Raw genomic sequence first — 22,529 nt, 5'->3', positions numbered from 1 at the left:
CGTCTTCTAAATTGAATTCACTTTCTGTTATAAATCCATTTACACTGTCACTAAACAATGTCAGTGAGCTGCACCTTTTCATACTGAATGGCATTTAGCATTATGTGTATCATAATCTGTATATGACATTTCAAAGGCTGTGCCTTTGCAGAAAATCACAGAACATTAGCTGTTTGTTTACGGGGAAAAAAATGCTAGTTACCTGAAGATATGAAAATAGGTCAGAAATTAACCATAAGTTCTCAAACTTTTCTCAGGCTCATATCACACCACTGTACCACAAGACGTGTGTGTAAGATGACAGAGTGTATTCTGAAGAATCTCAAGGGTATTGGATTGTAAACTTTGATTACTATTAAAATGCCTGACAATCTGGTGTTCTAGACTTCTGTAGACTAGAACCACTTAAAAGGTCGTACTTAACTGTGAGATTGTTACCTTTCCAGACCTGTCAACCATATGTCATCTGAAAAAAAAAACTATCAATTGTTTTTAAACAACAAAGTCTCACTTGAAGGGAAACAATTAAAACATTATAATGTGACCACTCAATTTCTTCTGGTTTTAAATTCAGAATTATAACCTTCCATATTGCTGCAATGCATATTATCTAAGAAGGATGGTGTAGTTTAAAGAACACTGATTAGGAGTAAAAAGCCCTAGGTTTTAATCTTGGGCTTCATCACACTCTAGTTTAGGTACGGCCCTGCCACACATCAAGCCATGTGACCTTCAGCAAATTACTTAATCTGTCTGAGCTCCACTGACCCATCTGTAAAAAAGGTAACTAATACCTATCTGCCCTACGAAAGCGTAAGACTGTTGTAAAGATTAAATGAGATAATATATTTCAAATAGCTTAGTAAATTGCAAGGCATGAATGTAAGGTGTTGTTGTTGTTATTATCATTATTATTGTTACCTAAACAGAGAAAATTGAAAGTTACAAAGTTACATTTAAAAAAAGGTAAAACCATCACGCTAATATGACTCGTAGCAACCAATGTCATATAAATTCTTATCACTGGCTACTTCTAAAAAAAAAGTGTGACTAAAAAGCCATTAACTTAGTTTATCCTAAATACTTTTCATACCTGGCATAACAAAACACTTCCACATGTTGAATGGTTCTATCCTTCCTGCTAAGAGCAATGGCTTCTTCATTTTCAAGAATCTGCTCTTGCCATGCTGGGCTTTCGTTTACAGTGTCACTGCTTTCCTAAACAAAACACAGACGAGAAGTTTTAATTAAATTGAGTAATTTGAACTTGTACTTTTCAGAGAAAAATTTTATACTGTCTAAATTCAAGCTTTTTTTCTTTTTTTAATTCCATCAACACTCAAGGATATCTCTTCATAGTTACTGAAGCAATTCCAGCATAGAATGCCAGCTTCAAATGAAGGAGAGGAAAACAATGTGTACAAATGTATCCTATCAAAAACTAGCTCTGGTTTGCAGATTTCTATTAGGAGATATGATATTTTGATACAGTTACAAAGATGTGGCTGTTCTGACATGGCTTAAGAACGTTTTTTCTTAAACAATGTGCATAACCAACAACTTACTCTGCATCTGCTAAGAATCAAAGATATCTGTTGTATATATCACTTGTTAATAATATATTTTTTTAAATATTTTGTTGTCAAAACTGCAAGGTCAAAATGACTTCCTTCATTCTACTTACTTTCAGATTTCTGAATGTTGGTCACTGGCCATATTAAATTACGATTATATACAAAAAGTACTGTGAAAAGTACTCAGCACAATAAAACTAAGGACTTTATAATCATCAATCCCTGAATGTTTTATATTCTGAAAGAAAATAAAAGCAATAATACATAAAAGTATATAACCTCTTAGCAATAATAGATTTATCATTTGTGATTTTGACTATCTGTGATCTCAACATAACTTCTTTTTTTCCTTAATCACAGAGAATGAAACAATTCTCACTAAGGGCTGAAAGTGGTCCAACAAATTTTTCAGTAATTCCTAATTACATTCTGATCCACTTCTGAAAAATCAGCCACTGAAAACCCTTTGGAGCACAGTTCTACTCTGACACACATGGGGTTGCCATGAGTCGACAGCAACTCGATGGCAACTGGTTTGGGTTTTCTTGGTTTATTACTATTCTTAGCTAAAAGAGTATAATTTTCTAGAGTATATTATCTTCCTTTCCCAAGTATCTAAACTGTTTGAGATATAGCATTTTCTAATTCGATGTAAATCGCTCTTAGTAGGAATTTTATTTCAAGCCACAAGTACCATTTGCATAAAATTAAGGCTTTTTTTTAAATGTGTCTCATAAAAATTGGTAAACTCCATAACATAAACCACTTCACACATTATGTTGTAAATAATCTCTAAAATCCTTCTTTACAATGCTCTCCAACAGCTGCAATAGTGAGATCCTACTCTCAAAAAAATTACTAAATTTATATTAAATTTCTTTCCTTGCTTTTTCTTCATACAGATTTTATCAAGTGACCTCTATAAACATGCAAGACCACCACTGACTGAAATCATTTCAAATTAATGTGTCTGCCCCAAATCATTTTTTGTTCAAAATATACTAACAGAAAGAGCAATTAGTAATATGTGTGAGACTTTGTATAGACTGGAATGTCTTTCCTGAGAAACTATTTTGGCGTAGAGTTTTTGCCTTATATTTGGGCATACAGTGTAACTAAATAATAGTATCATGTGTACAGGATTTATAACATATCTATTAATACAAAAAAGGAATAACTATATTATGAAGACACTGGAGAATTATGAGTTAAAAAGATGATTGTGTATAATATTTATTAAATAAGTGAATAAAACAAGATACCAATCCTATAATACAGGGCTTTCTTCAATACAGAGTTATTATGTGACACAAAATACAACCTAGCAAATTAAAAGATCAGGTCAGAAATTTACCTGGTATTCCTTTAGCCAGGACAGCAGTCCTGAAAAGCTAAAACTGGCCCAGTTTCCTCCATAGTAGCTTCGTCTATGACAATAAAAAATAAAAGTGAAGAAAAGGGTATAAAACCAAGTCACCAATCTTCATCAAAAAACCATCTATGATCTTTAAACTCATTTCTTTTTCTAATATTGTTGCTTCAGGGTCCAAAAGCACACCTAATGGGATGTAGAGATTGGGGGAAGTAGTAGACTGAAATCCAAGGGGTCCTTTCAGATCCCAAAAGTCACTTTTTATAAGGAGTAACTTTATATACAGAGTTAAAAAATCACTTTGGCCTCCACAGAGCTTTCACCACTGATCTTGTGCCACTGATCATGTGATTGTGAACACCTTGATATGAGCATTGAGTGGTAACATGAACATATCCGACTCTTGGGTTAACAAAAATGACTTAGAAGAAACACTTGATAGGTTTCAGAGAAAGCCAACAAAAACAGTTAACTTTTCTACATGCAGTTAAAAAAATCTACCACCACCAGCAGTAAACCCATCCCCCGTGAAAAAAAATACATGTACACATACATAATTGGCTACTCTAGATTTAGTGGAATGTCCTGTGCCATTCTTAGGCTTCAGGGCCAAAAAATAAATATAGATTTTGAATACAGTTGCTCACATTAAGATTTTTGTGAACAAGATCCCTTCTAATAACTGGGTTAGCTATCACTCTTCACTCCACAGTCCTGAAAAGATTACTCTGTTTCAGAGAACTCAGAGGTTTCCTAAGTGGAATCAGATAAAACTTACAGAATTTGGGTGTCTGATTAACTACATTAAGTAGGAGATCTTTGGCAACCAGAACTCTCAATCATGCACTGCATATTAGGCTTCCCAATCTTTGCAAAATTATTCACATTTATTGACTCTTTGCATGACGAACCCCAAAGTACACCCAATCCAATCTACAACATCCTCTGGGGTGAGGGGAAATTCTTCCTTGGTTTTGTGTTTATTCTGCTTCTCTATATCTTTCCCTAATGAAATTTTAAAAAGTATAAAAGCTCTTTTTAAAGTGAAATAGAAAATACAAACTTTAATATGATATCCACAATGACCCAACCAAAATGCTACTACCGATAGCCTCTCAAAACTCTAATGTATTTTGCCTCTATCAACTGTTGATGTGAGCCTGAGGAATAATAAGATTTTAGGCTCAAGTAGATTACCAGTAATCACTGCTTTGCTCTAACAGAGAAAAATAGTTAAATCAAACACCTGCGAAAGCAGATTTATCAATACAGATCACTATTTTACTTATAACCTGAGAGCTGTCTCAGGGACAATGTAAATTCATGCACTGTTAGAAGCTACAATTGGTTCTTAAATTTAGATAGAATTTCAGCTATACTAGCAATTCTAGATAGGCACCCCTTGCTAACATGTTGGAATCAGGCATGGAAAGCTGTGATCTCTTGGGTCAGAGAGAACTGTGGAAGGAAAAGATGGGCAACGACAGAAATGAAGAAGAGAGAGAAGAGAAAAGAGAGAGATGTTACAACTGTGGTTTGTCCACAGCAACTTACATCCTCTTCTCCTTTCACTGAGAATAATACACTTCTGCTACCCTTTTCCATTCTCTAAATATAACACTCATCAAAACTGGAAAATATCTTGGATGTTGGAAAAAAGTTTGAAACCACTGTCTCTATATAGCTTTATTTTTTGTTGAGACATTTAGATTTATTTTAATACTCCCTCAGGTCATAAGTGAGTAGAACTGACAAATGGGTGAAAGTATCAAGATCTAAGTAAATTTTTATAAGTAGATACACCAATTTATAAGTAATAAACCTGTATTAGAAATCTAACATTGGGTAGGCAAAGGGTTCTCAGACAGGACACACACAGCAACAAAAAATACTGATAAATTATATTTCATCAAAATGAAAACCATCTCCTTAAAATACATCATTAAAAAAAAAGTGAATGGGCCAGCCACAACCTGGGAGAAAATATTCACAAAACATAACTGACAAAGGACTGGTATCCAGAATATATAAAGAACTCTCTCAACTCACAAATAAAACAAATATTCAACTTTTAAAATAGGCCAAAGATGTGAACAGACCCTTCACAAAGGAAGATATACTAATGGGTAAGAGGCACATAGGGTTCCTATGAGTCAGAACCAACTTGATGGCAACAAAGTTTTTTTTTTTTTTTAACGTACATGAAAAGGTGCTCAACATCATTAATCATTAGCTATGCATAATAAGATATGACTACACATTCACCAGAATGGCTAAAATTAAAAACACAGACAAGACCAGGTGTTGGCATGGATGGTTGAAACTCTCACACATTTTGGTAGCTGTGTAAATTGGTACAAACACTGCAAAAATGTCTGGCAGTTTCTTATGAAGTATCTGGCAGTCTCTGAGAAAACTAAACATACACCTACTCTCCAACCCAGTACTTCAATTCCTAGGTATTTATAAACAAAAAAACGCATATGTTCAGAAAAAGACTTGTACAAGTCTTTTCATAACAGCCTTATTCACTCACAATAGCCCTGAACTGGCAACAATCCAGATATCCATCAATGGGAAAATGGATAAACTACGGAATATCCATACAATGGATACTATTCAGCAATGAAAAGGAATGAATGACTGATACATTCAACAACAGAGATGGATCTTGAAAATATTATGATGAGTGAAAGAAGCCTTATGCAAAAAGAGTACATACTATATGATTTCACGTATATATACTTCTAGAATAAGCTAAACTAATTAATCTATGGTTAAAAAAATCGGAAGAGTAAGTTGCCTCTGAGTGTGGGGGGAGGAGCAGGAATTGACTGTAGATGGGCATAATGGAACTTTCTGGAGTGATCTTGATAAGGTTGTAAGTTACACAAATATATGCATTTGTCAAGATTTATCAAATGGAACATTTAATATCTGTGCATTTGATTATATACAAATTTTATCTTAAAAACTATAAATAAATATTGAACTCTAGTTAATGATTTGCATGCTGAATGTTCAGAAGTGAAGTTACTGGATGTGTACAACTTTGAAATGCATAAAACAATAAGATGGAATGATGGATGGGTAAAAGAATGAATAGATGGATAGTTATGTGATAAAGCAAATATAACAAAATGCTAATTCTAAATAGGTAGTGGATACTTAAATGTTCATAGTATAATTTTTTCAACTTTTCTGTATGTTTGCAAATTACCATAATAAAAAATTCGAAAACCAAAAGAAATTTAACATGAGTTTTCAAACACTGGCCACTATGTGTCAATTTCCGAGGTATTTTCTGCCATTATCTAAAGCCTAAGAAAATTCCAAGATGAGACCAACACACAGTTTCTTTCCATTATTACATGATTTGAGGTCAGTTCGTGGTCAAAATCTATTCTTTCCCCCTATACTTCGTCATATGGTTTATGACAGAGCTAACTGGTTCTAGTATTTCTCCATGCAGCTCCCATTTTTAACTTTTCCTGTTGATGTGCTCTTAACATCAGCATCTGATGATCTCACCCAATTATGTACGTAAAAGGTGAAACATGGTTTTCATTACTGTGGTCTTTCTGACAAAAGAAGGTAACATGATTATCAGTAAGCTAACTATAAAACCAACATAGATTTTGACTAAATTCATTTTGGTGTCTGTATGGTTCTAAATACGGTCTATAATATCTCTTAAAGAAGAAGCCAGAACTTTAGGTATCAAAATCAATATGACAAAAAGAAAAGAGAAAAAAATCAATATGACATACTAATATGCTCTCTGAAACAATACTGTAATAGAAATAGTAAAAATTAAAGCCCATCAAAAACATTTTCTTAAAATTTATTTTTAACAACATATCAAAAAAAAAAAATCACCAAGACCAAGTGGGATTTATACCAGGTATACAGGGATGGTTCAACATTAGAAAAACAATCAATGTAATCCGTCACATAAGTAAAAGAAAGAACCACAGGATCTTATCAATTGATGCAGAAAAGGCATTTGACAAAGTCCAACACCCATTCATGATAAAAACTCTCAGTAAAACAGGAACAGAAGGGAAATTCTTCAACATAATTAAGGGCATTTACACTAAGCCAACAGCCAACATCATCCTAAATGGAGAGAGAGACTGAAAGGATTCTGCTTGAAAACAGGAACCAGACAAGGATGCCTTTTATCCCACTCTTATTCAACATTGTGCTCCAGGTACTAGCCAGAGTAACTAGGCTAGAAAAAGAAATAAAGGGCATCCAAATTGGTAAGGAAGAAGCAAAAGTATCTCTATTTGTAGATGATATGATCTTATACACAGAAAGCCCCGAAGAATCCACAAGAAAACTACTGGAACGAATAGAAGATTTCAGCAAAGTATGAAGATACAAGATAAACATACAAAAATCATTTGGATTCCTCTACACCAACAAAGAGAACTTCAAAGAGGAAACCACCAAATCAATACCATTTACAATAGCCCCCAATAAGATAAAATACTTAGGAATAAATCTAACCAGAGACGTGAAAGACCTATACAAAGAGAACTACAAGACACTACTGCAAGAAACCAAAAGAGACCTACGTAAGTGGAAAAACATACCTTCCTCACAGACATGAAGACTCAACATTGTGAAAATGTCAATTTTACCCAAAGTGATCTACAGATACAATGCAATCTCAATCCAAATTCCAACAGCATTTTTTAAGGAGATGGAGAAATAAATCACCAACTTCATATGGAAAGGGATGAGGCCCCGAATAAGTAAAGCATTACTGAAGAAGAAGAACCAACTGGGAGGCCTCACACTACCTGATTTTAGAACCTATTAAACTGCCACGGTAGTCAAAACAGCCTGGTACTGGTACAACAACAGATACATAGGCCAATGGAACAGAATTGAGAATCCAGACGTAAATTCATCCACCTATGAGCAGCTGATATTTGACAAAGCCCCAAAGTCCAGTAACTGGGGAAAAGACAGTCTCTTTAACAAATGGTGCTGGTATAACTGGATATCCATCTGCAAAAAAACTGAAACAAGATGTATACCTCACACCATGTACAAAAACTAACTCAAAATAGATCAAAGACCTAAATATAAAATCTAAAATGATAAAGATCATGGAAGAAAAAACAGGGACAACGCTAGGAGCCCTAATACATGGCATAAACACAATATGAACCATAAGTAACAATGCACAAACAGTAGAAGAGAAACTAGCTAACTGGGAGCTCCTAAAAATCAAACACTGATGCTCATCAAAAGACTTCACTAAAAGAATAAAAAGACAACCTACAGACCGGGAAAAATTTTTGGCTACAACAAGTCTGATCAGCATCTAATCTCTAAAATCTACAAAATACTGCAAAACCTCAACAACAAAAAGACGAATAACCCAATTAAAAAATGAGCAAAGGATATGAGCGGGCACTTCACCAAAGAAGACATTCAGGCGGCTAACAGACACATGAAAAAATGCTCACAATCATTAGCCATCAGAGAAATACAAAACAAAAATACCATGAGATACCATCTCACCCCAACAAGGCTAGCATTAATCCAAAAAACACAAAATAATAAATGTTGGGGAGGTCGTGGAGAGACTGGAACACTTACACACTGTTGGTGGGAATGTCAAATGGTACAGCCACTTTGGAAATCGATTTGGTGCTTCCTTAAAATGCTAGAAATAGAAGTACCATATGATCCAGCAATCCCACTCCTTGGAATATCTCCTAGAGAAATAAGAGCCGCCACACAAATAGATATATGCACACCCATGTTCATCGCAGCACTGTTCACGATAGCAAAAAGATGGAAACAACCTAGGTGCCTATCAACCGACGAATGGATAAACAAATTATGGCATATTCACACAATGGAATACTACGCAGTGATAAAGAATAACGATGAATCCATGAAACATCTCATTACATGGATGAATCTGGAAGGCATTACGCTGAGTGATATTAGTCGCAAAAGGACAAATATTGTATGAGACCACTATTATAAGAACTCAAGAAAAGGTTTAAACACAGAAGAAAACATTCTTTGATGGTTATGAGGGTGGAGAGAGAGTGAGAGAGGTATTCACTAACTAGATAGTAGACAAGAAGTATCTTTGGTGAAGGGAAGGACAACACACACTACAGTGGAAGTCAGCACAACTGGACTAAACCAAAAACTAAGTTTCCTGATTACAACCAAACACTCTGAGGGACAGAGTAGCAGGGGCAGGGGTCTGGGGACCATGGTTTCAGGGTACATCTAGGTCAACTAGCCTAACAAAGCTTATTAAGAAAATGTTCTGCAACCTACTTTGGTAAGTGGCGTCTGGGGTCTTAAAAGCTAGCGAGCGGCCTTCTAAGATGCATCAACTGGTCCCAACCCACCTGGAGCAAAAGAGAATGAATAACACCAAAGACAGAAAGAAAATGTTAGCCCAAAGACACAAGGAAAATATTAGCCCAAGAGACATAAAGGGCCACATAAACCAGAGACTCCATCAGCCTGAGACCAGAAGAACTAGATGACACCAGCTACCAGCAATGACTGCCCTGACAGGGAACACAACAGAGAGTTCCCGATGGAGCAGGAGAAAAGTGGGGCGCATAACTCAAATTCTAGTAAAAAAACCAGACTTAATGGTCTGACTGAGACTGGAGGGAATCCAGAAGACATGGCACCCAGACGCTCTGTTAGTCCAAAACTAAAACCATTCCCGAAGCCAACTCTTCAAAGATTAGACTGGACTATAAGATATAAAATAATACCCGTGAACAGTGTGCTTCTTATCTCAAGTAGATACATGAGTCTATACAGGCAGCTCCTGTCCGGAGGCGAAATGAGAAGGCAGAAATGGACAGGAGCTGGTTGAATGGACATGGGAAATTTGGGGTGGAAAGGGGAGTGTGCTGTCACAGTACGGGAAGAGCAGCTAGGGTCACATAGCAGCATGTGTATAAATTTTTGTATGAGAAACTAACTTGAACTATAAACTTTCATTTAAAACACAATAAATTTTTTTAATTAACAAAATTTATTTTTAAAGAAATAGAACTCTGACATTCAAATTCTATTTACAAAATACTATTTCCACCGTCTTTAAAACTGCTTCTGTAGGGAATAATAAGGCTAGGTTATTAATTTTATTTTTAAAACTCCTTAGATGCGATTTATTTTAAGGACAAACTGAGAACTTCTTGACGGAAAAAAGAATTTTTTTTAAGGGCACTGAACATTTTCTGCCAACTTTGTGTCACAACTGCCTCTGTAATCAAGTAAAGAAGAAGTAGTTTACAATGAAGGGTGAAGCTTATCTCTATTGCCAGGAACACTGTTTTATATACTGAAAAAGACTTCCTTAAACCAGGGTCTCTGTGGAACTAGAAAATGAGTACTGTCAGTATTTAAACAGCAAACATAAAATAAAGCTATCTAGAGTTCCAAGATAGGAAAGTGACCTAGTATTTTCAGCTAAAATAGTAAAAATAACAAATGGGACATTCTTATTTTCAAAGGTAGAAAAGCTCAATAATCACAATGCTGAGGTAAAGTTATCTGCTGTGTAAAATATTGACCTTAAAACTGCAGAAAACATTATTTTAATCCTTTTTAAGTCTCACAAAGTTCACTAGAGTACCATGAAAGTTTTTCTGGACACAGTAAGGAAATGAGTTACACAACTGTTTCCATTAACAACAAGCAATAAAACAATAGGAAAAAAGATAGTATTGAAATAGTAACTCAAGATATTTCTCATCCTTCACATAGTGTTTTATTTCATAGCAACATTCCTTTGCTAAAATTAAGGTCTACTAACAGAAAAGAAACATATTATAGTTGGACAGAAAGAAAGTTGAACCATATGAGGAGATTGAGCATTAAGCCTATTAATTAGAGCCTATAAATTAAATCCTAATAATCTTCTTTTCCATTGTACCTCATAATACAATTCAGTAGTGAATATTCAGCAACAGGTATAGATAGCTATATGATGCTAAACTACATCTCAGATTGGGAAGTGGCTTCTGTAAACAAGTATAAGAACCTTGACAAAAGATGAGGCTATTGACACCCAGGCACATTTATCTGGGAATTGGTTTAATTACTGAAAGACTCAAACGTTGAAAATATTTTTAGGCAGGTAGTCAGTGGGGTCCAAGCTTGTTCAATGGAAAAGAAAGCAGCACATCTCAGCTCCTAGATCCCTTATTCTATGTTCACTGCTCCTACAAATGTTTTCCCTGGAGTAGTAGTAATATCACCTTCCACTGACAGCATTTTTAATTTTCCAAACTGTTTCCACAAATATTTTTCCATGAATTCTTCTAGCAATCTAGTGAGAGAGATAAAAAAGGGTACTATCTTATAGATGAGGACACTGAGACCTATAGAGACTAAATCACTACTTCAGGGACATAACAACTACAAATAGGAGAACTGCAGTTAAGATTCAGTTCCCCTAAACTTTAATCCTGTCCAATGCATATACAAATTTTCAAATTTTTAAGCTGGCTAGCATCATTTCGAGTCCACACAATATCACAGTAGTAGCTAAATGCTGAAAAGCACCTGGCCATGATTACTAAATTCACCTCTTCTAAAATGTAATTCATCAATAACACAGGCTATTAATAGGTGTTCTAAGACCTCCAAAAAAAAAAAGGTAAAATGACAAAATGGGAAAACACTAGTTTAAAAAAGTTAAAGTTGAACTGGTTTGTTTATGTCAGGGCTGCCCAGCACTGTTAAACATGTTAATGTCTATTGTAACTCACCAAGAGAGAACTACAGTGTTGACCAATGAACACTTTTTTTGAAAAAGCAGCTTGAGGGACTGGCGTAAAATGGAACATACTTTGAAAAATGATGGCCTAATTCATATTAGGGTGAAGGAAGAACATAGAATTGATGAGCCTGGCATTTTGCATTCACTCACTTAATCCTCACAAGAATCCTGAGAGACCAGTGCTATTATTATCCCCATTTTACAATTAAAACAAACAAACAAAACCTGTCAAGTTGAGTATCTGGTCTAACTCACTCAGCAAGGAAATGGCAAAACCTGGATTTAAGCCCAGGGTTTGTCAGGCTCCAAAGCCTATGCTCTTTCCATGATGCAACACTACGACCTACAAAGTTGTTATTGTTGTTGTCAGCTGCTGCCCCCGACTCATGGCGATCCCATGCACAATTGAACAAAAGACTATCTGGTCCTGCACCATCCACATAATTGGTTGCAGATGGGATATTGTGATTCATAGAGTTTTCCTTGGCTGATTTTCGGGAGTAGATTGCCAGGCTTTTCTAATTAAAATCTTTAAATTATAAACATAAGTATATAATGCAAATCCTGGAATCTCACTCTAAGTAAAGGCAGCAGGATGTTTACAAACACTAGATGAAACGCTAATTTTTGTTTTGCTTCTCCAATTCACCTGAATAATGAAAATGGGGTAATAACTTCATGACTACATTTACTCTAATGTCAGAACTGGAGGGATTTTTCATTTCTAAGACCTAAAACACAACCAGTTTATTGCATATCTCACATTTAGCATTCCCAAGTATCTTTATGTATAGGGTAGGAACGTCTACTAGCATCTATTTGCCAGCTATTATTGATACAATATACCATGTACATTAAGAGAGGCTCTATTGCATTTAGATTTGGTTGGAGTACTATAGAGTGAGAGAAGTCCTGGTGGCACAGTGGTTAAAGTGATCGGCTGTTAACCAAAAGGTCGGCAGTTTGAACCCACCAGTCGCTCCACGGGAGAAAAATGTGGCAGTCTGCTTCCATAAAGATTTACAGCCTTGGAAACTCTATGGGGCAGTTCTACTCTGTCCTATAAGGTCACTATGGGAGTCGGAATCGACTCGATGGCAGTGGGTACTACAGAGTGACATGTTTCTAACTTCCTGGTTCATAAATAATAGAACAGGCCAGGAAATATACTAGACTTACCCCTTACAAAAATTCTCATTTCTAAAAGCTCCAGATAGCTGAAAAACAAGAAAGCTGAGCTTCTTTCACCATTCCCTCATTCTGGGGCAAAGCAAGGTGGGCCTCTATGGTAGAGTATGCAGATGTTATCATAAACTCTGAGGGGAAGGCTAAGTAAGCCCTTACTTGGTTTCAAAAGAGTCCCAAGAGGCTACCGGAAGTTGCACTGGCAGTCAGATCAGCTGATCAGAAAGAAATGCCGGGCTGTGGTGTTCCCAGTTGTTAGGGCTGGACAGAGACCTTCCTATGTTTGAGCTTATTAGTCATTCCGCACTAGTCCACCCATTCAAATCTATAGACAACCAAGCCAGGTAAGATGAGCAGGTAATATACAAAGTTGCTCTCAATTCTTGTTTGCCTCTATGATCTCATCAACTCCCACTGATTCAATTATTACTTCTCTGCTGATAACACACAAATTTGTATTTCCAGTCGGGGCCCCTCTGAGGAGCTCTAGACTCAACTATTTCTAGTCAGATGAAAATACAGATTATAAGTTACCAAGTTATTGGAAACTTCTCTTCACTAAATCCAAGATGCACTTTAATCTCTACATGTCCAAAAAACAAATGTATTAACTGTCCCCCACCCCCAACTTGGTCTTCCTCTTGGGTTCCCCATCTCAATACATGTTAGCAACATTCTTACAGCCGCCTATACTAAAAAATCTTGAACTCACTCATCATTCTTCCCCTCACCTGTCAATTTTAGTTAACTTCTCAAAACCCATATATCCTTGCCATGCTATCATTTCTGCCTTAGTTCAGTCCTTCACTATTTCCTATCTTGTCTGTTGCCTCCTCAAAGGTTTCCCTGCCTCTGGTTTCTCCCTCCTCCAATCCAACTTCCACACTGCTGCTATTGTGATTGGGTCTTGGTAGTCCACATTATGACATTCTGTCGCTTAAGGATGTTTAATGGTCTACTAATGCCTTTAAGGAGCCCTGGTTGCACAGTGGTTAAGAGCTTGGCCGTGAATCCAAAAGTTGGCAGTCTGAACCCAACAGCTGCTCCTTGGAAACCCTATGGGGCTGTTCTACTCTGTCCAATAGGGTCGCCATGAGTCAGAATCAACTTGACTGCAACAGGTTTGGTTTTTGGTTTGAATACCTTTAAAGCCAAATCCAAAATCCTTACACAGCTACAAGACCCTTAAAAACTTAATGCCAGCCTAACTATCCAGCTTTACCTCTGGTCATTGCCCTTCTCTGTCATACATCCAATGTATCAACCACATCCAAACACTTAACATTTCCTGAGTGAGCCAAGTGCTTGCATGTCTCTCTGCTTTTATTAATGCTACTGCTTATGCCTAAAAAGGAAACCCTGGTGGCACAGTGGTTAAGAGTTCGGCTGCTAACCACAAGGTCAGCAGTTTGAACCCACCAGGCATGCTATGGAAACGCTACAGAGCAGTTCTACTCTGTTCTATAGGGTCGCTATGAGTCGGAAATTGACTCAACAGCAGTGGGTTTGGTTTTGGTTTTATGCCTAAAATGCTATTCCATCACAGCACTAGTGATGGAACTAGTCAAACCAGTGAGAACTACTCAAATCCAGTATCACCTCCTCTGTGAAGCCTTCAGCTCTCCAATACATAATCAGAAGAACTGATCTCTGTGCTTCCATAGTTTTGCATATACTTCTATAAAAGCGTTGTCATACTGTCTTGTAAATAGATTGCATGAATGTTTCCTCCAACTAGATTAAGAGCAACTTAAGGGCAAGGACAGCAGCTTGGTCATCTTTGAACATTTAATTCATGGTAATAATTGACGTGGACCTCGACAGATGGAATAAAAAGGAATCAAATTGACTACATCTGTGGTAATAGACGATGGAAAAGCTCAATATCATCAGTCAAAACAAGGCCAGGGGCCGACTGTGGAACAGACCATCAAATGCTCATAAGCAAGTTCAAGATGAAACTGAAGAAAATTAGAACAAGTCCACGAAAGCCAAAATACGACCTTGAATATATCCCAACTGAATTCAGAGACCATCTCAAGAATAGATTTGACGCATTAAACACTAATGACTGAAGACCAGATGAGTTGTGGAATGACATCAAGAATATCATACAAGAAGAAACCAAGAGGTCATTAAAAAGACAAGAAAGAAAGAAAAGACCAAAATGGATGTCAGAAGAGACTCTGAAACTTGCTCTTGAATGTCAAGTAGCTAAAGCAAAAAGAAGAAATGATGAAGTAAAAGAACTGAACAGAAGATTTCAAAGGGTGGCTCAAAAAGACAAAGGAAAGTATTATAATGACATGTGAAAAGAGCTAGACATAGAAAACCAAAAGGGAAGAATACGCACGGCATTTCTCAAGCTCAAAGTACTGAAGAAAAAATTCAAGCCTCGAGTGGCAATACTGAAGGATTCTACGGGGAAAATATTAAATGACACAGGAAGCATCAAAAGAAGATGGAAGGAATACAGACAGTCACGATACCAAAAAGAATTGCTCAACATTCAACCATTTCAGGAGGTACCATATGATCAGGAATCGATGGTACTGAAGGAAGAAGTCCAAGCTGCACTGAAGGAACTGGCAAAAAACAAGGCTCCAGGAATTGATGGAATACCAATTGAGATGTTTCAACAAACAGATGCAGTGCTGGAAGTGCTCACTCATCTATGCCAAGAAATTTGGAAGACAGCTACCCGGCTAACCGACTGGATGAGATCCATATTTCTGCCTATTCCCAAGAAAGGTGATCCAACCGAATGCTGAAATTATCAAACAATATCATTAATATTACATGCAAGTAAAATTTTGCTGAAGATCATTCAAAAGCAGCTACAGCAGTATATCAACAGGGAACTGCCAGAAATTCAAGCCGGATTCAGAAGAGGATGTGGAACCAGGGATATCATTGCTGATTTCAGATGGATCCTGGCTGAAAGCAGAGAATACCGGAAAGATGTTTACCTGTGCTTTATTGACTATGCTAAGGCATTCAACTGTGTGGATCATAAAAAATTATAGATAACATTGCGAAGAATGGGAATTCCAGAACACTTAATTGTGCTCACAAGGAACCTGTACACAGATCAAGAGGCAGTCCATCAAACAGAATAAGGTGATACTGCATGGTTTACAGTCAGGAAAGGTATGTGTCAGGGTTGTATCCATTCACCATACCTATTCAATCTGTATTCTGAGCAAATAATCTGAGAAGCTGGACTCTATGAAGAATGGTGCATCAAGATTGGAGGAAGACTTATTAATGACCTGTGTTATGCAGATGATACAACCTTGCTTGCTGAAAGTGAAGAGGAATTGAAGCACTTACTGATGAAGATCAAAGATCACAGTCTTCCGAATGGATTACACCTCAACATAAAGAAAACAAAAATCCTCACAACCGGACCAATAAGCAACATCATGATAAACGGAGAAAAGATTGAAGTTGTCAAGGATTTTGTTTTACTTGGATCCATAATCAACACCCATGGAAGCAGCAGTCAAGAAATCAAAAGATGCATTCGGCAAATCTGCTGCAAAAGACCTCTTTAAAGTGTTGAAAAGCAAAGATGTCACCTTGAAGACTAAGGTGGGCCTGACCCAAGCCATGGTGTTTTCAATTGCCTCATATGCACACGAAAGCTGGACAATGAATAAGGAAGACCGAAGAACAACTGATGCCTTTGAATTGTGGTGTTGGTGAAGAATAGTGAATATACCATGGACTGCTAAAAGAATGAACAAATATGTCTTGGAAGAAGTACAACCAGAATGCTCCTTAGAAGTAAGGATGGTGAGTCTACGTCTCACATACTTTGAACATGTTATCAGGAGGGATCAGTCCATGGAGAAGGACATCATGCTTGGTAAAGTAGAGGGTCAGCGAAAAAGAGGAAGACCCTCAACAAGATGAACTGACACAGTGGCTGCAACAATGGGCTCAAGCATAACAACGATTGTGAGGATGGTGCAGGAACGGGAAGTGTTTCATTCTGCTGTACATAGGGTCGCTATGAGTCAGAGCCAACCTAATGGCACCTAACAACAACGACAACAAGGAAAGTAATGCATTGCTATTAATTGAGGTTTTAGAATCAGACAGATCTGGGTTCCAATCCCAGCTGTGCCTCTTACTATCTGCATGACCTCCAAGTTCAGAGGTTAGTCTTTTAAAGCCTCAGTTTATCTGTAAAACACAGAGATGAAGGCACTTAAAGCAATGCTCAGCACACTTTAAGTTATATCATCATCCTTTCCTGGCAAAGTGTAGAAACAGGAGAATAGGAGTCCTCAGTGCCCTTTCGCTGGCAATTTCCACAGTACAATGCCAGCCAGGCATTGCTAGGTTCTTTGATAACCCTGAGAAGGAAGAGAGACAGGTGAGAATGGAGACACAGCTGAGAGAAGGACATAACTGAGACACCAAAGGGTTAAGGACTGCTGATTCTCTCTCCCATTTATCTTCCCTACTTTCTACTTCAGAGCCCTGGTTGCGCAGTGGTTAAGCACTCGACTGCTAACCAAAAGGTTGGCTGTTCAAATCCACCGACCGCTCTATGGGAGAAAGATGTGGCAGTCTGCTTCCATAAGATTTACAGCCTTGGAAGCCCTGTGGGGGCAGTTCTACTCTGGCCTATAGGCCAATGGGTTTTCTTTTTTTTATCTTCTACTTCAGAGTATTCAAATCACTTAAATTTAATCCTTTGTTTTTTATGCAAAGGCAAGAGAACTCCTTTTTCCTTAATGGAAAAAAGAGGAAATTAAGAGTGACAGGGAAAGCTTTAAGCTTTATTGCCCTAGATCATTCTTCTTCCAGCTGTGAAGCTGACTGATATTCTTCAAAGACCTAGAAGCTGGTAGCCATAGTTGCCATTTCAAAGTAAAAACAAACAAACAAAGAGTCAAAAAAGGCAGAAAAATCTAAGAAGAAAAATTACTCAAGTGGAAGGGGATGGAGGAAGGCAGAGGGAGAGAAAAAACGCATATGTAGATTCAGTACTTCTTTCCGTGTATTGTTCTAGTTAGATGGATAGTTCCTGTGAAAGCTACCCTAATTCAAACCCACTGAAAAAAGAAAAAGAAGTCAAAGTAATATCTAGAGAAGCTGCTGATGCTTCATGATTTCTCCAAAGAGTTGACTCAATCAGTCTAGCCTCTGTTTGACCTCTCTTGGGGAAAAAAACAAAATAAAACAAAACATCCTTATGCAAGAATTGTCATTTGCAAATGAAGCACCCGTCACATGGCTTTCAGTGACTTGAAGATAAAATGTTTCTGTTTCAAAACCATAAAAATTCAAAAATTGCTTCCAAGGATTTTTTTTTCCCTCTCTGCCCTCCAAAATAGAGGCCAACCGTATTTCTGATGATTACAAAGAAAAAGCCTTTGGCAAACCTGCTACATTTTATTGTCAGGCATTGCTTGCTACACATCATCTTTTTATGTGAATCCCAACTGGACCCTCACAATTTCTCTTCAAAGTAGTCTGTAAAATAGATCAGTATTATAGTTGAGCAAAAAGACACAAGTCACATAATTAATTAGTGACAGAGTCACGACTTGAACCAGCTCTCTTGACCACCAAAGCCCAGTGTTTGTTTATTTGCTTGCTTGCTTGTTTGTTTTACAATCCTACCTTACATCTTCGTAAAAAGAGCACAGGCTTTGCAATCAAATGGACATGAGTTTAAATACTGATTCTATGGGTCGGAATCGACTCGATGGCAACGGGATTGTTTTTTTTCTTGGTTTATTCCTCTCAAGAGACATGTGACATTGGACAAGTTATTTCAATTCTTTGAGTTTCTTTCCTCATTTCTAAAAGGAGGGAAATAATACGTAGGGTCGCTATGAGTCAGAATCGACTTGATGGCAGCAGGTTTGGTTTGGGTTTTTGGTTGTAGATGAATGTAATAAGAATTAATATTTGTGTAGTACATATCACAGTGTCAAACAAATATTCAGTTGTTGTTGTTAGTTGCCACAGAGTCGGCCCCTGGCATGTTCAATACCTAGCCAGTTAAAAAAAATACTCAGTAAACAGTAGCTATTATTATTACATCACATGGGTTTTTAATAGCATACAGTGTCTTGAGTACTAAATTAGGTTAAGCAAATGAAAACTATTTTCACTCATAAATTAGTGTCACAAACATCATTAAACCTGTTTTCAACATGGGAAAGGAAGAGAAGAAAACTAGCATGACACTTGATTCTTTGATACTTTTATACATTTTTCTCATTCTTATAAAAAAACAGTTTTCTTTCTTTATCTAAATAAGAAGAGGATAACAATAAAATTTTTTCTTCTAAGTGAGATCATGTTGTCTTTTATTTCCCTATCCCTCTATGGTAATCCTGAATCTAAAAGTTTTCAAACACTTATCTTTGAGCTACCTTGTAACTATTCACATATATATGTGAGTATTTCTGTAGAACAGAAAGGGCTGTTATTTTATTTTTGCCTTAAACAAGAGATAAACAAGCAGACCTCACTTTCTACAAACTAAAAGCCTCTGAAAGGAAATGTAATGGTGGGAGAAGCGTTTGACTCAATACTGATTTCTTTTTTTTTTAAAGCTAATAATCACTGAACAGTTCGTCCTTTCATTACAAAAGCAGGGCATCAGACCTAAATTTTCACCTAAAACTACATATGTATGGTTAATTTCCAGAGCAGAAAAAGGCCATAAAATTGATTTGACAGACAACTACAGATGCAATTTCTGAGGTGAATCAATCAGGTACAGCTTTATTAAGCCACAAAAATTTGCCTCCAGTAAGAGATCAAGTAATTCTTTCTGTAAAAGAATTAAGGGAGAAAATGATGCTAGCTCTCAAAGATCCTCATACCAAAAAAAAAAAAAAAAAAAACAAACCAAAACCATTGCCGTCGAGTCAATTCAGGCTCATAATGACCCTACAGGACAGAGTAGAACTGCACCATAGGGTTTCCAAGGAGCGCCTGGTGGATTTGAACTGCTGACCTTTCAGTTAGTAGCTGAACTCTTAACCACTACACCACCAGTGTTTCCCAAAGATCCTCACAGAAGTTCTAAACTCACAGTAAGAAGTCAATAAGGGACTATAGTGGCTACTCCCACCCACCCCTCCCTCCTACCCCTAAATCTAAATGATGTCCCTATTATGCTCTTGTAGCACTCCCCCTTTTTGTCCTTCATAGCACAATTTATAATATAAAATTTGTTCATGTTTAATGTTTATCTCTCTTTTTAGGCTCCAAGATACATCATGAAGGCAAGGATAATAGTCTGTTTTGTTCACCTCTCCATACTCAGGGACTAGCAAAGCACATAATCTCATTTAGTTTTATAACTGGTTTCTGATTATAATGTGTATATTTCTTGAAAAGTGACAATTTTTGAAAATTTAGGGTCTCCCACCTCAGCGCCACAACATAATAATGAACAAAGACATACAGGAAAAGGGGATACACTACCATGTCAAGTCTGTGGTAAAGAAACAGCAAAGAAAGCCTGCCACCGCTACCCCAGCCCGACCACAGAAAGCCCTGAAATGTGAGGAAATTACCAGAAATTCTAATATTATATTGGCTCCAGGTACACTGGAGATTCAAGCTATACTTTGAAATGGCATAACTCTATACCTCCCAAGAAACAGACTGGGCTAGATTTTCCTAATACATTCCTGTTGTTGTTGTTAGTTGCTGTCCAGTTGATTCTGACTCATGGCGACCCCGTGTGTACAGAGTAGAATTGCTGTTGGGTTTTTAAGGCATGACTTTTCAGACCAGGCCTGTCTTTCAAGGCATCTCTGGATGGGTTCAAACTGCCAACCTTTTGACTAATAGTTTTGTATTTTTGTCAACTATTTATTTGTTTTAAAAAAAAACTGTTATTGTCCTATCCCTATTAGTGTCACAATGTAACAACCTATTATTACTAAAAAATATTCTTAAACGTGAAAAGAGTGAGGAAAGACACAGAGGTGATAACCCGTTGTCGTTGAGTAGATTCCGACTCATAGCAACCCTACAGGACAGAGTAGAACCCTAGGGTTTCCAAAGAGCAGCTGGTGGATTCAAACTGCCGACCTTCTGGTTAACAGCCGAGCTCTTAACCACTGTGCCACCAGGGCTTATTATGGCATATTTTCACCTCATCAATTCAATTCATTTTATCCTTTTGCTCAAAGAGAATATGCCAAACTATTAGTGGTCTCTGGAGAATGGTATGTGGGAGGAATAACAAATTATATTTTTCATACATATATATATTTATATGTGTACACACACATATATTGCTCGAATTTTATGACAAGCATATGTATATCCTTATGATTAGGAAAAAAAGATTTCTTTCAAACAAACAAAAAACTACTCCAGAGACAAAGAAAAATGGTCATTGCTTATTATCCCAATTCCTAAATAATTCCTAACTAGATACAGTTCCTAACTACAAAGAAAAAAAATTCCTTTGTCAGAGTAAAGAGATACCTACCCCAGAAACTGACAGACAAGTAATGGTGACATTAAGTCTTAATCCCACAAGATAATATTACTTAGATAAAAAAGTGTTTATGATCAAATTTTTAAAGTAGAACAATGTTTTCAACTTTTCAGAATAATAATATTGCTATTATATAAGATTTTTAAAAATCAACAGCTGTATTTATGACACTAATTTGGGCCCACATCATAAATCCACTAAATATGCAGTATAATGAGATTTAAAGACCCCAAACATTAAATACAATCTTTTTAATAAAGAATCTAACAAAAATTAATGAATTCAGTAAAATAACATCATTACTTTAAATGATTTAGTTTATTTTCTCTCTTTATCTGAAGTAGTTATAGTAGAAAGTGAAGACTGATAAGAAACAAAATAAAACCAAATAATGATACATATGATTGCGAAAAAAAGATGGAGGCTGGATAGATGAACAATTATTGTTAAAAGTAGATTTTGCTCAAGTATAAACTTCTGGTCCTGTTGCATCTCTTTTTAGCAACTTCAATACTAAACTAAATACCAATCTCTACATTTTGAATTACAAATTACTTTTCTAAATTACAACATCTATTCTTCAAATTTCACATGTCAACAGCTCGTTAATATCTATAGTAAATCTACTCCCTAAAAAGAACCACATATTTTACATTTATTGAGACATATAGCTTGCACACAAAAATAGAGCTCCTTCAATTACAACCTGGTAGAAGTGAACTTTAGTTTAAATCTGTCTAGAGGAATTTATGGCAACACAGCAAGGAAGTCACTATTTTGAACAAGCTTAGCTGCTGTGCATAGTGATGGCTAGGATATTGTTTACAAATCAACAAAGTCATACTTAGTATTTTATATTGGGCCACTTCAGAACCATCAACCATCATCACTTAAGTGGTGTTTAAATACAAACAACGACAGAAGATTAAAAGTAATAAATCAATCTACACAAAGTGAAGATGCAATACATGCAAATAAAAAGTGCTCAAAGTGCATTTTTTTGTTTTTTTTTTTTTTTAATATTTTATTGTACTTCAGGTGAAGGCTTACAGAACAGATAGTTTCTCATGTAACAGTAACACACATGCTGTTTTATGACATTGGTTAACA

General features: G+C 36.5%; 1 protein-coding gene across 2 annotated transcripts in view; it reads right to left on the bottom strand.

The window, feature by feature from the left end:
* CHM (CHM Rab escort protein) overlaps positions 1 to 22,529 on the bottom strand; it is a 256,180-nt gene that overhangs the window by 169,358 nt on the left and 64,293 nt on the right. Inside the window, exons 3-4 of one of the 2 annotated variants that reach the window (XM_004378872.2) lie at positions 2,929 to 3,001; positions 1,094 to 1,218 (exon numbers count right to left, since the gene is read on the bottom strand). The exons of the other annotated variant lie outside the window; for it this stretch is intronic. Coding sequence (XP_004378929.1) covers positions 1,094 to 1,218; positions 2,929 to 3,001 — 198 coding nt within the window. The remainder of the gene's footprint in view (positions 1 to 1,093; positions 1,219 to 2,928; positions 3,002 to 22,529) is intronic. 2 annotated transcript variants of the gene reach the window in all.

Source organism: Trichechus manatus, unplaced genomic scaffold (assembly GCF_000243295.1).
Source record: "Trichechus manatus latirostris isolate Lorelei unplaced genomic scaffold, TriManLat1.0 scaffold00060, whole genome shotgun sequence".
Lineage (NCBI taxonomy): Eukaryota > Metazoa > Chordata > Mammalia > Sirenia > Trichechidae > Trichechus > Trichechus manatus.
This window is presented reverse-complemented; position numbering and strand designations above follow the sequence as displayed.